General features: G+C 34.2%; 1 protein-coding gene across 4 annotated transcripts in view; it reads right to left on the reverse strand.

Moving 5' to 3' along the window:
- LOC124161233 overlaps nucleotides 1-18,070 on the reverse strand; it is a 177,174-nt gene that overhangs the window by 46,539 nt on the left and 112,565 nt on the right. For 3 of the 4 annotated variants that reach the window (XM_046537500.1, XM_046537499.1, XM_046537502.1), the window contains exons 16-17: nucleotides 17,132-17,328; nucleotides 16,313-16,462 (exon numbers count right to left, since the gene is read on the reverse strand). In XM_046537500.1, the coding sequence (XP_046393456.1) occupies nucleotides 16,313-16,462; nucleotides 17,132-17,328 (347 nt within the window). Of the gene's footprint in view, nucleotides 1-295; nucleotides 635-16,312; nucleotides 16,463-17,131; nucleotides 17,329-18,070 lie in introns of all 4 variants that reach the window. The other variant, XM_046537501.1, reaches the window with a different exon arrangement.

Consider the following 18,070-nt stretch of genomic DNA (forward strand, 5'->3'; position numbering starts at 1 on the left):
AGGATATTCATAATTACATATTCATACTTTTCCCATAAGATAAGTGGAAAAGTAAAAATATATAAATATGAATATAAATGAATTTTACAAAGTGAAACTTGACGTTGTTAAATGAATAATTATAGCACATTTCCCCATGAAATTCATATCACTCTGCCCTTCAGGAAAAGGAGTGGCGACTACTGTAAACCCAGTAAAATGCACGGTGGGTGACAACAGATCTAGTGGTAGACTGGAGAATCCTCTATTGTAATATTCGTGACCTTGACACACTTCTAATATTTGGGGCACAAACCTTGGAGGCATGAGTCAAAGGCGGCGTATCAAGGGGGGCACTGTTGCCACCCGGTTCCGGCGAAACTGTGCGAGAAGAACCACCAGAGGGCCAGTCCGACTGCAGGCTTTTACATCGCCTCATTTTGCACACCTGGTGAGTCTTCGAATTTCTGCACGGAGCACAATTGCCACAATTGTCTTTCACCATACACCCTTTGCACACGCCACACCTACGCCGTTTGACGCGAAAAGTCCCACCAGAGGTCCCAGTGCGTGGTGTCGGAGGACTGCTGGAGTCTTCGTCGTAATACTCTTCCTCAGGGTGAGGGTCTTGAGACGCACTTCCAGGACGTTGGAGCTGAAGAACAGTGCGATGGAAAATCGATGGGGGTTTGTGAAAGAGGAGAGGCGAGGGGGGGAGGTTTGGGAGGGGAAAGAAAAGGATTTCATGATGCAGTTAAATGGGTTTTGAGTTAATAATATTAGGAGAAGAGGGGAGAGATGAAGCAGATATGACCCATAGACGTACATGTTGTGATTGAGCATTTACATTGTGATGGTGAGATATTATTCATTTAGCAAGATTGAAAAACGACAATTGCGGTACAGAATTTGAATGAGTTTGAAGAGCCAAGGCAATAGAAAATTTTGATTAAATTTTAATTCATCAATTGAAAAGGGATGGCAAATAGATGAGTTTTGATTTAGAATTAGTGAATCATATAGAATTTGAGGCCCATGTATTTTTCATCAACAAATCAATCATAATTTTTGCAAATAATGCAATAGAGATGCATAAATTAAGAAATTTTAAACATGTTACCAAGAACACATAGCAAAATAAAATTGATACACCATGCAGTTATAAATACAGAAAACCAGTGCAGTATTTCCAGGAATAAGAATGAATAATTGAGGGATGCAAAGAAGTAATATATATCGCAATTACATGGAAGATAGGAATGTTTGAGAATGAAAAGGTTTATGAATTAAGAAGGAAATTAATGATTAACAAGTAAATGAGATTTCAATTGGAGTTAAGGAAGGTGGGTCAAGGAAGATGCAAGCAAAAATAATAAGTGATTAAAAACAGAAAATAAATTCAAATACTAAGAGCTACACACATACTGAAGCAAATACTTGCATTAGAAGCTCATTAAACTTTTTACTTTAGAGGGATTAGCTTTCATATCAAGGGTTTTACTAACATTCAAAAACACTTGCAGAGTCTAAGGCAAATTTACCATAACATAAATTTTCAAAATCAATTTCAACTCAAAATATATTTTAAATCTACAATTGGATTCCCTTATCTGTGATGTTGTTCAACAATATTTATGTTATGCCAACAGATATATCTCCAAATTAGTTAAGACAGGGGATACACACACGAAGGAGACCCTTAATTCTTCATTACATTATCTATGGATCTTATTCGAAATTTTAACTTGATTTTTTCACAATTTAGAAACACCCCAAAAGACCCTCATGAGCAGAATTCAATTGATGGCTTTGGGGCATTTAAAACTTCCACAATTTTGGCTGTAGTTGATGGAATAAAATAGAGGAGAGACACATCAAAGACATTTATCTAATAATTTATCACAGATCTTGATGGAAACCAACCCTGTTTTCGTAAGTTATTAGAAGACCAATGATGGCCATGCTCTCACCACACCACCCAATATGCTAACTCATTTAAAGTGTATCATGACAAATTTATTTCTCCTCCTGGCCTAATTGTAATCCTCTGTTTGGCAAACTTGCTATTTTGACTCTGCAGAAACTTGATACTTTTAAATACCTTTGCATTGTAAAGGAAAATCTAAGTTAACCTCTGACATGAATGGACACACATTCCATTTCACTAAGAATAGGGACACTTCAGACTTGATGCTCCTAAATGTCACCTGGCCCAAAACAGCAACTATATTAACTTTATAAAAATACACCTCTTTAACAAATTACCTTTAGAAATTACAGATGTCAATACATCAATATTCAAACACTTTTAGCCATGCCTTGCTCCTGCACAAAGACTTTCAGTCCTTAAACAAAATTTTTGAAAGTGACAACACTGAGTTCTGATTTATAACTATGTACATTTCACCTTTATTCCGAGTCATATTCTGACGTTCCATGTAAGTATTTCACATGCCATTCTTTTGACAATGACAATTGCAAATTTCATTCAGTAAATGTCAAATAAATTACATAATTTTTATTTTTATTTCCTTAACTATAATTTATCATCCTGCATCTCTAAACGGTGCAAACCAGTTTTAGCCCCTTCCTCAAGCACCAATATACAAGCAATAACGGATAAGAACGTATGTCATCCCTGCATCTGCTGTATTACATGAGAAAGAGACAATTCTGAGCCAACGCCACTTTTGATTATGCTGTGGGATGTATTTTCTTTTCATCCTTTGAATATTTCATCATGGAAATATGCACCTATTTAATGGGATAGGTTTGAAAAAAAAAACAATAGAATCATGAAATGAAAACTAATTCCACTTGGATAAAAAGTATATGAGCACCTTAAAGGTAAGCTGACATAAATTAAAAAATTCAACGCTATTAAAAGAAGTTGACATTGTGACATGCATATGGCATCCTGGAGTTATATACCTCAATTATTCAGAGAGAAATCTGGGAAAAAAATGTAATCAAACAAGAGCATGGAAGTTCTTCAGTAATATTTCAAGCACAAAACATATAATTACACCAGAATTATCTATTCATTGGGAGGTAAGTTATTCACTACACAATATATTAAATGCGTACCAAGTGATTAAGTGACAAAGAGTATGTTCATAAGGATCAGTCATTGTTGCATTTCAAGTAGGATTAGGGCTGCCATAGATCTTCACATTTATGGATACATTCTCAATTTATTAAAAATCTTACTTTCTGCAAACAATTTTGAAATATGCACAAAGGTTAAGAAAAGACTTAGCTGTTTCACAAAATAAAATATATTTGCGACCGGTTTCGATACAGCGTATCATCATCTGGCAGATGATGATACGCTGCATCGAAACCGGTCGCAAATATATTTTATTTTGTGAAACAGCCAAGTCTTTTCTTAACCTTTGTGCATCATGAAGGAGTTTCACCATGTTACGCCAACCACCATCGCATTTAATTTTGAAATAATAAAAATTCATAAAAGATCACAGACTTTCCCCACAAATAATATTTGAAAAATCTTGAATTCTGATTCATTTGACTCAAAAAATTATAATCACTCACTAAATCAATTTTAATAGCGCCAAAATCCTCTGCCGTTCAAATGGATTAGAGAGTCGATAAATGAGAGAGGCAAAACGCAGAAATAAGTCTGGAGGAGAAACAGCTTCATCAAGACTTTGTGCAGAACATCAGCCAAATATGGTGTCTGTTCCTCAATAAAATAGACTAAATATTAATGGTAGGTTTAACACACTCAATGCGGATGCCTTGAATTCAAGGCATCCCGCGCTAGCCTAGGACGCGGATGCCTTGAATACAAGGCATCGGTCCTGTTAGGTTTCTCGGCCCGCCATCTGCCTTCGCGTCTCCTACTAGACCCTGCAGTTGTGCCCAGCGTCTCAGTGTCTTCTCCTGTGACTGGATACAAGTCGTTTGCTTGCAGCAGATTTTTTGCCTTCTTTTTATTATAATATATTTATTATAATTTTATTATAATATTTAATATTTTCTTTATTAATAGTGCAAATTTTAATAATTTTGAACTATGTATGATTGTATACGATTAAGGAAGACATAATATCTGATATTATTGCAAAATATTTTTCCGCGTGGCGGTGTGTTATGATACATTTTTTCAGCATTGAGTGTGTTAAGGCATTCCTTAGGTCTTTAAATAAAAATTAACCGTTTCTCTTTCCTGATCATAAAATAAAACTGACAGCATCTGATTGGAAACTGAGGCCAGCCAGATTTTACACTTATAGCATTAAAGAATGTGTAGATTAAAGAAATTTCCCTAAAGAGCTCTTCCACAAAGTAATTGACCATTTCACTGTCCTGAACACAAATTTAAACTGACAGCACCTTGAAGGAAACTGTGGCCAGCCAGGATATTTTGTATAATTATCTCTAAAATCATATTTCCAAAGATAAAAAATGGTAAATAGAGAGAGTTATAACAAGTAAGATAAATTAAAACGATGTTTTTTTTTAATCTACAGCCTATAAAAATAAAATTCATCAGCTACACAGGTAAGTCTTATTATAATTCTCATTCACTCAAAGCCCACGATTTGCTAGCAGGGAAAAAGTTAAAGAGACACAGAGATTACTACATTTTCATCAACAGAATAAATAATTTGTCATGGTACAAAAAATAAGCAATTAATTACGTTAAGATTTACTCCACAAGCCTAAAATACTTTGAGCAAGCTTCTAGAAATACAACACAGATATGACAATCAAACATAACACTAAGTGATTCCAATTATAAGTTTTAATAGGCAAATGAAATCAAAACCTATTGCTCAACAACATGACCAATTATTGAGAGAATAAATGGAATATCACACACAAGCATATTTTAAAAAATTAACGACATCTTCCAAACCACCATCAATCGATTGTGAATATACTATTTCAAAGGAACAGCAAAAATGCTTACAACAATGACTTAAGACTGCCCCCAACATGAAGTGTTTGCAGGAATCCTACATAAGTCATTGTTCTTCAGATATCCCTTTCATAAAATCAAAATTGTTCAGGCAAATGTAGGTGCACTCCATCAAAAACAATTTGAAATACATATGCTCAAGAAACATCTTTGGTATTTGTAACAATATTCTGCAGCTCACTAGCATGTCATGAGTACCGACATTCATCTCAGCTCAAAAGGAAATTTTTTCGGTCACAACGCATTATTCACAAGACACTTCTCTTTACCAAACTCAGCAAAACCCATCAAAGCTGATATACATAGTCAATCATATAGGCACTTTCAAAATATGTATCGCTTTCTTGAAATCCCCACAGCCACAAAGCTAATTTATCATTAAGTATAAAACTCTTCACTATTTTTATCTGTAAACTGGCCAAAGGAAAAGTTCCCACTAATTCGACACTTACTTCCAACAAAAGGTGAACCATTAGCACTATATTGCTTCCCAGGTTTCCACGGAATGAATAATGATTTTGTCTTATAATTTGGTTCCACACCATCCGGTGAGGCCATTGACAACAGTTTACCCAGTGATCCTCATGGCATCTTCAGGTTGAATGTGCTTCTCTGTTTTTCCCTCGGTGCTATACATTATGTGCAAACCCTCAACCTCTTGTTTGACAGGCAAAGATTCTACCCCACCACCACCGGGGCAGGCAATATGTTGTCAATGCATTATTTATCTATCTGATAACTAGTTGGTGACCTCTCTTGGTGAAGAACCCTCTTCCATGATTGGTGGAAAGTATTCAACAACTCTCAGTTTACGTCTTTATGGATCGCAAAAACCCTTTATTCATGTTTTCATGTGGTATATAACATCACGAAAAAGAGCAGCACTTTCAACCTGAAGTTACCAGAAGGATCACTCATGAAACTGTTGTCAACGGAAATACCGGATTCAGTGGAATAAAAATGAAAAATAATGTGAACTATACAATTGCATGAGGAAGCTAGATGACTTACATTACGTGGTGTACCTAGCAACATAAACATGTTGGATATAACCGCAAAGGATTCTTAACTACAAATGCTATTGTATATACTTTCATGAGCATCACGTAGCATTTAAACGAGGCGAACCTCCCCAAAACTTTATCAAATAATCACAACTCATAAAAAATAAATGAACAAGTAAGTATAATGAGCATTCCATGCCTCACAGCAGACCTCAAACCTTGACCTCTTACTATTAACTGCATTATCTAAACAAATCACAGCACTTAATAGGCCATAAAAATCAAGCAAAAAGCCAACATCTTCATAGTACACACTAGATTAATGAGTGTCTGACATGTTAGTCCATCGTACACAAAAATCATGTTCTCAGATCCAATGCATTTTTAATCACCTGGCAGTTCGTACAAAACAAATCCCTTACTCATGGCAGGCCTGTATACATTCATCTATAAAAGAACATGCCACACGCTTTTTACAGCATTTGACAAAACACTCATTAAGATATGCACTGAGAGGAAAGTAGCATACAAGAAAATTACTATTTTATTATTATTACTAAGCCATTAAACCTATGAAATTTCACCTAAACCAGTTCCATTTAAAACTAATTTTTCATTTTAATTTGATTCACTTCCCAAAAGTCAATTTATAGGGGAAATCACTTGTCACATGCATACATACAGTACCATATTCACTGCTTTTTCCACAATAAGTACAAAATTACACACTTTTAGATTTCGTAAGTCTTTTGAGACATCATTCACTTCAATCAACATTCCAGTGCATAATCTTGAATTTTTTGCTAACATTGCTACATCAATTATAAATTAAGATCTCTTATTTCAGGAACAAATTTGATTACAAAATTACCTTCCTGAACTTTCTATCCCATAAGCATGCTTACAAAGAGTTAACTACATAATATATGTACAGTGAAATATTGCTTCACCATGCAAGAGGCCAAAAACTCCCCATGAGTAAAAAAATATGTACAAAATAATACTTACAATTTTTACAAAAAATTTGTTCTTCCATAATGCATTAATTCAACCAGATGAATGTTCAACCATAAACTACAAAATATACCTAATCCTTCCTGAGATAAAATAAATTATACATAGTTCAAACACTGACTTATTCAAAGATAGATAATATTATGTATTTCATTGTATCTCAGGGGCATAAGACTCATAAGTTGGGTGATAGATAGTAATTTTTTGTGCTAAAAATTTATGAAAAAAAAAGTTCAGAAACTATTAACCGTTAAACCAGAAAAAAATTCTTTATTTTAAATATTTCATGCTGGTAGAGTGAGTATTTAAATTGTGTGTTCATTAGTGTTGTGGTCAGAGTATTTTCCTAAGAATGTTTTCATTAAAAAAAACAACTTTGAAAGATAACATTTATGTGTCAAGAAGTGTGTATGCATAAGTCCAGACATAAGTTTGCTAAATTAGTTTAAAATAAAACACTTTGTACTTTTCACATGCATACATAGAATTTTGAACAATAAGTTCCGTAGTGGTGCAACATCATCAGGATCACGAGATGATGTAGCACTATATAATTGTGAATGACTGATTTTGCATTAATTAATGTTGTTGATTATATGTGAAATTTACAGTTTTTTTTTATTCAAATTGAAGTGAAGAATTTTACTATGTGATGCCTCAAATTATTATACTAAATTGATGTGCTGATTGCTATTAAAAATATATTGATGGCTTAATTTTTAACTACTCACTCCTGAGAACTGTACATCTCTAATCTCAATTCAGCAGTTACCTCTTTGGATTGTCACTTTCCTTTATCCCACATCATGGCCCCTTAAGGCAAGTTATACTAAAATTGATTAACAATCAAAGCAATGAATTTTTTTATCCTGACCAGGAAATTCTAACTCCACATATATAAAACAATGTTTTGATTCTACACAGCAAATGTCTGTGCACTGAAATTAGCTGATATACTCTGATCTGCTCTAAAATAACTTCAATACTTGTACATCTACCAATACACGCAGAAAAAGTAAGTTATAACGAGGAGGGCCTATAGTGAAGGTAGTGCTATAGTGAGTGGTTTTTCGTGCCTGTATATCCATGTGGAAAAGCAGTAGGCAATTATCCTAGGCAATATGAGCACTTTTTTTCACTCTAACACTATGACAATTCCATTTTTCTATGGAAATATAATTCTCAAGGTAACCCCATGCCTAACTTAGACATGGTTAACGCAGTATGGCAGTAAGCTCATTCTGATGCATGTCACCTACGTAATGCATCAATGTAGAAAACAAATGAAACATTATTATCTCCCCTACAAGTTATTGACGACATTATCCACTATATGCATTCACTGATCTATTATTACTGATAGATTCATCAAAATCCATGTGTAAATATGTAGATTGAATATTGCATTTTCCCACCATAGTAACCTACTAATGACACAATTATTGCCACATCTGCTATACATATTTATTATTCCAGCATGATTATTTTCTTAATAAACATTGTAATATTGGTGCATTTACTTCTAGATGGATAGCAATGTGTAAATAACCCAAAATTTCTACTTTTCAGGCCATAGTAACAGAAAAAGAAGAGATTTTTTATTAATTTTTCAATATAATGGGTTAGTTTTATAGCAAGAGATTCTCCAGAGCACCTGTTAAAATTGAGGTTTCAGGTTATTAAGGTAAAAATCAACATCAATGATTTACCCAAAATGCTAACAATTACTAAGTAAAACAAGCTACTTAAATGTACATTAATACAGCCTAAAAAATATTTCAAATAAAATATATGAATTATCCAAGATTTTGATTCAGAGCATGCTGCGTTAACAAACAAAGGATTTTCCCTGACAGAAGAGGATAGAAAGAGGCTAGAGACGTTAAATTATTTTAATTGTATGCTGAGAAATAAAACTTATATGCTCCGACAAAAATATTCCCAAAAAACCTACCAACATTTAATCTCCTTAGCCTTAAGGATTACTACAATTAATGATGAGAAAAATGATGAAAACTAACAATGCTGATGGCACACAGTGAATAGCAAGCCATCGGAGAAAGCAAAGAATCCTAGGCAAGAAATAAAAAGTGGAAGAGAGGATAGCTATTCCAGTTGATGATAATAAATGGGGAAGCAACCTATGCTAAAGAGAAAAATCACAAGAAGTGGTGAGAGTTTTGAGAATAAGTAATATTTCATTCAGAAGTATATTATAATTAAAATAAACTATGGAAATAAGGCTATTACCATTATACTTATAACAACGTGGTTTTTCATTGAATACAAATGAAATGGCCTGACCCCTATGAAAAAATTGTATAAACCTGTATAAAATTTGTATACATTCTTATACATTGACATGACAATTGTATAATAGTTAAGAATCATCAGTTAACCTGAACTTCCAAATGAGGCACGTAAAATAAAAATGGGCAAAATTCAGCTTAGTTCAATGATTCGACATTATAGTGAGTCCTCGTTCTACGTCACCCCGTTTAACGTCATTTCGCGATAACATCACGAAAATTTTGAGACCGTCATTCGTTTATCGCACCTTTGCTTCGCGATAACGTCAGGTCTGGTCAGGTCTTTTAAATTTCGCGCGAGAAAAAATGCGAAGCGGCGGGCGTTGCAGGTTGTTCGTTTTGTGGGCGGTAATACAGTCAGTCTAAACGAAGTGTAAAACAGTGTGTTTATTGTCAATTTCGATTACGTTTATAGCAAATTTTCTGCAAAATGAATTCTTAGGTAGGTGCGCAAATGTTAAGTGCGTAAATATCAAGTAAAGTTTTAGCAAATTTTATTTGACATAATGGTTTTCTGGAACCTGAAAAGTGATTTCTAGGAATTTTTCCGGGTAGAACTCGGAGTATTTGTCGTCACTTTTTCGCCGTGTTCTCAATAATCTTGGTTCATGAAACTGCGACGATGTTTCAGCGATGATGATGCCCAGGCGATGATGCCGAGGTGACCACCATAGCAAAGCCGAAAAAACAAACGCGGGAAGATACAAAAATGGAAAAGGATGTACGTCGCTGCTGGTATTGCCGTCAATGAAGACAGGGACTCGTGTTTATGCCATAGTTTGGCATTCCCATCGTAAGAAATGGCCCAAATATGATACGCTAAAATTTTTTCGCATAGGAATTGTGAGGTCTAGGAGCCGATATTCACTTTTTACATTGTTTCTTATGGGATATTGTGCTTCGATTAACGTCATTTCGTTTATCGTCACATTTTTCAGGAATGGTGAGTGACGTTAAACGAGGACTCACTGTATTTAAAATCCATAACAAATTTTAATGACATTGAATGAAGACTATTCATGAACCAAGATTTGTAAAAATAACTCCATTTTACCGCAACACAGGAAGTACTCAACTTTCACTCAATTCGCACATTAATGGCACCTTCCAGAATTAAAACGCTAATTATTGTATAAATCAGCTATGCATAAGCCTATTAACCCATTTTCATGATTAAATGAGTTGAGGTGAGCTGTTAATTGGCCTCGAATTAATGTTTCTGAAGGAAAGACTAGCAAAATGCCAACGAAAATATGAAAAATAACATCCAAAACCAGTTTTTAATTTTTGACGCCCCAGCACTTTCTTACAGCATATACAACTATTCCCCTTCCAGTCCATGATTAACCAAGTCACCAAAACTCTGTTCTGAAAATTATATTTCCTATTTATATAGACACTGGCATAATATTTACATAGCATACATCAAATCAAAAATTTCCTTCTATATTCCGTTTGAAATACAAAATCAGCAATTTAACCTTCACGTTTTTAAGCGTCCATACAGAAAGGAAAATTTGGCATTCATTGCCATTCTGTCAATTTTGTCATCCAACAGTCTTAGGGAGTGCTCAAGTACTTGGTTGGTGTTTGGTACTTTGGCCATTTTTGACCCCTCACCCTCTAGCAAGCAAAAATAAGCATTTTCTAAATCCTTCCCCCCCAACAATTTTACGCAAGATTTTGCATAAAATCCAGGAAGCAATAACAAGGATATACTGAAGTTTAGTCTCTAAGAGTGTAATCTAAAATTGTTGTCAAACTCAATTATTAGACTAGCATACATTTAACCTTCATGCATGGCTAAAGAAATGCAGAGAATCTGTAATTCAATCCCAGTACATATATTATTAAGGCACCTAATATTATATTCAATCAAACAGAGATTGAGAAAAACCATTTATGCAAGATAAATATTGTCTAAATATCAGTTCAAAGCATGCTCTCTCTTAGTCAAAACCTAAAATGACTGACAAAAATATTTTCCTTGACTAATGAAAAGAATTAAATAAAGATAAAGGAATATGTGCAGCAGCCTGATACTGGATAATGAAAGATGATTTGCAATTTTCCACAAAAATAAATTTAATCCTTCCAACCGAACACCGAACCGAACACACAACCGAAGGATTAAATTTATTTTTGTGGAAAATTGCAAATCATCTTTCATTATGAATCAATTCCACTCCATCTCGCTTGATTCCTCGAATTTTATATGATACTGGATAAATTACAATCTAGAAAATAACTTTATTTACACTATTTAATTAAAATCTTTGTCTTATTTTTCCATGCTTTAACCTTAACTCAAGGAACTCATCAATTCCTCTGCTGACAAAATGCATATTTTGCTGGATCAATTTTTGGCCTGACTACATTACTTATGTAAACAGTTTCCTGTAGCACACAACCGAAGTATGCACATAGTTCTAGTAATGGTAATTTATTCCATCTTACTTTTAGAACATAATACAAAGAACATGTAACACAATATTTTAAATTTAGCATAATAGCTGTTCACTTTTACACCATGCACCTGATAATAGAATTCAACTAAAAATTGAAGATACTCCAGATTTTGCAAAAGAATAATCATTCAACAATGTGTGATAAATAAACACTATCACCATTCAAACACATAACCAGAGCAGTGTAAAAGCTGTCAAAGGCTAAGCCTATTCAATGCAAAAAAGGCATCTTTCAGAAAATATCAGATCAAAGTCAGGAAGAAAGGCAAACAGAATTTTTTAGGGATTTACCCCCACCTATCGTACAATCAAAATCACAACAGGGAGGCCCACTCCAAAATCTAAAGGAATGGATGTATGGCACATTAAACCATAGAAGCTAATGTCTAAATTTGTGAATGTTATTGAACACAAAAATGCATAACTACTGTCTTGAGAAAATACTTAAAAAGAAAACAGAACCTGTTCCAATTTCATTCATGCATTCATACATGTTCCATTCTAGTCCTCTAGCCTACAAATTAACTCGCATGTGTTAATATACCAAGTAACCAGGTCTTAAATCTACTGGATGCCTTACAGCTCAATTTCTGAGGCAAAACCATTTATGGCAAAAACTTTCAACAATTTTTCACTCAATGCAGGTATGCAACATGCACACATAACTCTTAAACCATGCAGCAGGAAATAACTATTTCATAAGCAGTACAGAAGAACCTTATCCACCACACAATTATATCAAAGTTCACAAGACTGTTAGAAAAAATAAATTCTATGCTTCCAATCACTTCAAGACCTCAAAAAGAGAACTACACTGAAAAATATCAATTTCATTCAATATTCCAACCCCACTACCATGCTTAATTAGCTCTGAATTACCCCAGTGACTCCGGCTTTTATATCTTGCATACAGCAAGAGTTGCTTTCTTTAAAAAAAAAATACAAAAATATTCTGAAACTTATTGAATAAATGCAAGTTAACTTTACACTCAAATTGGAGTTTCTGGCCTCTGATGGTTTCACTAAACTCTTTCAACATCATATTTAAAATCATCACCCTTGCAATACTTGACACTTATATGGAAATAATGAAGATTTGACCATTGGAAATATTACAAATCATTCAACTAAATTGGCATTGGAACAAGCACAATTGGTGACAGTTATTTAAACTCATATGAAGTCTTAATGTCATCAGTGACGTCATTTCCATTCTTCATTATCTCGGGCTAGTTCCATTATTCCTCTTCAATTTCATGTTTCACCTGACTTACTATTTTCTCAGTCTTCCTAATAAGATTTTAACCTTCACACCAAGGTATTAATGATTTACAGCAAATTGTTATTCCACATAAAGTGGTATATTCACTACATAGTAAAATGCCAATCAAAAAAAATCCTTCAAATTTGTTCTCACAGTTTGATACCTAAAATTGGCAATTCACTTTTTAGCTTATATTATTCTTGCCTAATGTAATGAAGTGATAACATTCAATAAAAACATTTAATTCCATTTCCATCATTTACAAAATCTGAGTCTTGTGAGCTTCACTCCACAAACTAATTATGCCAATTTCAGCCTACTTGATTTAATATCCATAAATAAGTGAATAGGATTGGAATACCTTACTGTATCACTAGCAACATATTCATGACAAGAGAATTAAAATAAGACAGTAAAATTATACAAATATGAAAAATAAAAAAAATAAACCTACAGAAAAACCTTGTTTTCCAATGATCAATGTAATATGGACTATATTGTTAAAACAAAATCCCCCTTCTAATACACAGCTCAGTTTTCTGTTTTATTTCAGATGGCCACGGCAAAATTATGAAAAAGGATAAATCATGGCATACTCCTTGATAGGTATGGAAAATTAAAAAATGGTTTACTATTTAAGCCCAAATACATTTTCAACTCAAATGAATGCTGAGTATATAATTTTAAGAAAAAATTATTTCATACACCTTTAATAATACGGAATTACATTAGACGAACAGGTGTCATTTCCATTCATTCGCCAAAGCATTCCGTAACTCAACTTGGAAAAATTGACTAAATGCACAGAATGTATCCCCTGTGCTGACAGGAATGACATAACCAAAACAAATATTTTAACAGTTTCTTTTCCATTTTAATTTCAAAGTGACAAACTTACAGAAAATATGTGGATGGTACACCAGTACAATTTAAGAGATGGTCATGTTTAATCTTAAAAAATATAGTATGTGACTAGAGGCTGACCTAAAACAATTTTTTATACAAATGCTCTATTATATAATGACTACCTTTTCACAATAATGAAGATAAAACAATTTTTTGACTGATAAAAAGAAAAGTTTATATCTTTCCTCTTGATGGACATAACAAATAATGCTGAAGATAAACAAGTTTCTCCTTTCAGTCGTAAAAATAACACAAAATCCTTGCTTGAAATACAGTGAACTCCCGATTATCTGGGATATTAATGGGGAGAGTTGGCACGAAAAATCAGAACACATAGATAATCCACACCATAACTTCTACATCTTATAATGTTCATAATTAATCAAATCGAACTACGTATAATTATTCATGCACATAGCGTGTTATTTTACATAACTTCAAGGACTCATTGAGAACTTTCTTCACCCGATCGTGAATCTAATGGCAATAATGTCATCGTACTTGTATTCCTACTGCTGCATATACTCCAGCAAACTGTTTACGCAGGCAAGTGCCTGGCTGTGAATCATGCAATCTCCACTCCTTACATCTCTGATTACATTCCCCCTATTGCCTTCACCTCCACTAATCCCTTCCTTGACCGGTTGAGGCATAAACCTTAGTGCGATGAAATCAGTGGTTCCCTTGAGCTATTTTCAACCGCATGCAAGGCCACGGCAATGATTGCAAATTTACAATATGAAGAATACGTTTAAAGATTGTAAAAAAATTTTTTATACAAATGCTCTGTTATATAATGACTACCTTTTCACAATAATGAAGATAAAACAATTTTTTGACTGATAAAAAGAAAAGTTTATATCTTTCCTCTTGATGGACATAACAAATAATGCTGAAGATAAACAAGTTTCTCCTTTAAGTCGTAAAAATAACACAAAATCCTTGCTTGAAATACATTTTATTAGGGATTTTAATGGAAACTATACCCCTTTTTCATATTTGAATTTAAATGCCATTGATAATCCTTATGTATTTGTGTCCGACCTTATATTTCTTAAAGATCACAGAAAACATTGAAGGAGGGTGGAACTCGGGCTTGGATAACTAGCAGCACAGATCATCCACGCACAGATAATCGAGAGTTTACTATAAATTGAATCCCTGATGAACTACCAATTCTTTCTATCAGTCAACTGTAACAGATGTTTTTAAAAGATCTACCACTTCTGTTTCGCAAGCTTGCAAACCACCATATAAGGCAAAAATGTGCTCACATAACTGGAAAAAGTCTACAAAATATAATTCATAACTTCAATAATAATGAATGGGTGAAAACCAAAACTTGGCGAAGAAATGCAAGGATTTTATCCAATTTAGAAGCTGATAACTAAGAGGGTACCATTTACATACAATTCAATGCAAAAAATAAGTAAGGATAGTGTGTTAAAAAGTGCATATTTCCAACCAATTACAGTCTCATGTCCACTCTACATGCTTTCTGGCATCATCCAAGCTATTCGATGGTTTACTTAGGATTAAAAATGATGAGCAAACCACCATTTGAATAATTCTAATTTATTCACCATTATAAAACTAATGGTGATTCCATGAAGAAAATTCAAGTACATATCTCCAAAATATGCCATTAAACAGGGCAAGGATTGAGTCTACATCTTTTCAAAATCAGTCATAACAAAACAGACACCAAAGTATAGGAACATGAACAATGAACACACATGATTTAAGGCCACAGCTATATGCAAACATTTTGGAATCTTTTTTTGCTAATATTGAGGTTAGACATTTATCTAGTAATACCTTAATGTACATAAATCTGATTCCTAAAAAACTTTAAACATGATAATGTCCTGAGTTGTGCATAAATGACTGCATCTAAAGGGAAAAAAAACAATAAAGAGACATTGGCCAACAGAATTTTCTTGATGATCTCTTTGAAAACCAAGCAGGCAGAGACTTTATGGTGATATCTGATAGAATCATGCAAAATAGCCATTGCAGTACTGAGCAAATATGAAAGCTGTGGTATTAGGACTTCATAGAAGTCAAATTCACAAAAGAGATTAAACTATGGAACATCATTCATGAATAAAATTTCAAAAACAATATTTTTCATTAAAATCCAATAAGTCTAATCATAAAACAGATAGTCTGATAAATAACACATTTTTCAAACAAAAAAAAACCATGAGATCATTAGTTTCCGACTACCATTCATCACATACTTAGCATTCCTTAAACTATTGGGGCCAAACCTCAGGAAAAAGAAATCTGAGAAAAATACCATCAATATGCAAGACAATACACATTGGCCCAGTAGTTAATTTTCCCCTGAACTAAAATCGCAAAATTACTTAGAGCATCTCATAATATCATCCATCTTTCTCAATTCAATGACCAACCTGGTGGAAAGGTGGAGGGGGAGCAGGACCTCTGTGGCCAGCATTGCCGCTGTCTTTCCGATTACTGCCAGCACCGGAGTCTCCACCACCACTTTCAGGCATACCATTGTTCTGGGCACAAGATGCCATGTGGCGAGGCCAATGGGTTTGCTAAAACCATATAAATCAGTATCCATTATTCATCACAAAGGTATGACCAAACAACATAAAAATACATACATAGAGGCCACTCAAGAATAAAGTGGACCTTGCTAATTCCAGTCCGTTTCAATATAAGTATTTTGCAGGTGCAATATTAATATCTTTAAAAACTGATAAAGTATTATTTCAGATTAAGTAATACTTCCATTATGCCACATTATTGGTACAGATAGGACTATTTTTTGCACACAAACCAATTACAATTATTTTATGATTAATTGGCAATACAATCAAGTGAAAAAGCATCATTTGAAATACCTTAATTTGGTGACTTTTTACATAATATATGCTAACTTGAGAGAAAAAAATATTCAAGCGCAGCTTTGTTCAACGTCAAAACATTATTCACTGTCCTCATCATCTTCTCAGCCTTCCTTGGTAGCTACATTGCTAATTTAGAGGTAAATACTGCTGATAAGAATAACCCAGGTTGGAGACTAATTGGGAGAGAATGTAGAGCCACACCTCAGAACATATCATCAAGGGGGATGGGTGAGTAGAAGAACAGCCAAAATCACCTTGATTAATTATTGGATTTCCCCAAATGAATAACTAATAGCACAGAAAGATTAGACATGCTATCAATAAGGGATTTCGTAGAGCAAGAGGCTTGTTTACCTGGCAAGGGTAATCACAATATGATGTGTTCCAACAGCAGTAAAAGAGAGCCTCCTTACTACAGTTCGCACACCACTGTTTCCGCTTGGTCTCCTCAACAGCTCGCATTTTCTCCGCCTCACACTGCCTCCTCACATCGTTAGCCAGGCGCATTTTTTCCTTCTCTACGGCATTTTTTATCTCTGACAGAACCAATTCTATAACAAACATCATTTATGTTAAGCATTAGTTTTTAATACACAATAATTTCAATGAATAAAAACGAACAAACTTTGTATTAATCCCCCAATTTATTTACGCGGTACGACTAGTTTCGATGCAGCGGCGTCACCCTCCGGTACAAAGGTTACAAGCAATCAAACATCCTTATATATCATGTGGTATCTGTGGGGGAGGAAGAAGGTAGGTGGAAGGGGTGGCTGGGAAATCTGAAGTAGGCGATTGGGCGTTGTAGGCGGGTGGTGAGAGTTGGAGAGGGGCGGGGCGTGGAAGAACATTGATCGGGAGTAACGGAAGGTTGTTGGTGACTAAGGTAATGACGGAGGTGTCTGTAGGAGTGGGGGGAGGGGAAGGATTATGGGTTGTTGGTTTTTCCGTGAGGTTCAGGGAGGCTATTAGGAGGGGGGAAACGTTTTCAAAAAGGATATCATTAAGATGGGGACATTTCTTGATGAGTCTTCTAATCTCCAACTCTTCCATCTTGTTCATTCTTCTGCCTTTTTCTTCCCGGTGTGGAATGAAATCATTGTTGTGGTGGATTAATACAAAGTTTGTTCGTTTTTATTCATTGAAATGAACTTCCACAAAGTTGAGCCTGAGACTATAGAGATTAACAATAATTTCCTTTAATTCAAACAATTCTAGGCTCTTTAGGGCCAGTATCATAGCCATCCTTGCAGATTTGAAGATCATTCATACATACTTAATAGTGCCAGGGCA

Source organism: Ischnura elegans, chromosome 6 (genome assembly GCF_921293095.1).
Source record: "Ischnura elegans chromosome 6, ioIscEleg1.1, whole genome shotgun sequence".
Classification (NCBI taxonomy): Eukaryota; Metazoa; Arthropoda; class Insecta; order Odonata; family Coenagrionidae; genus Ischnura; species Ischnura elegans.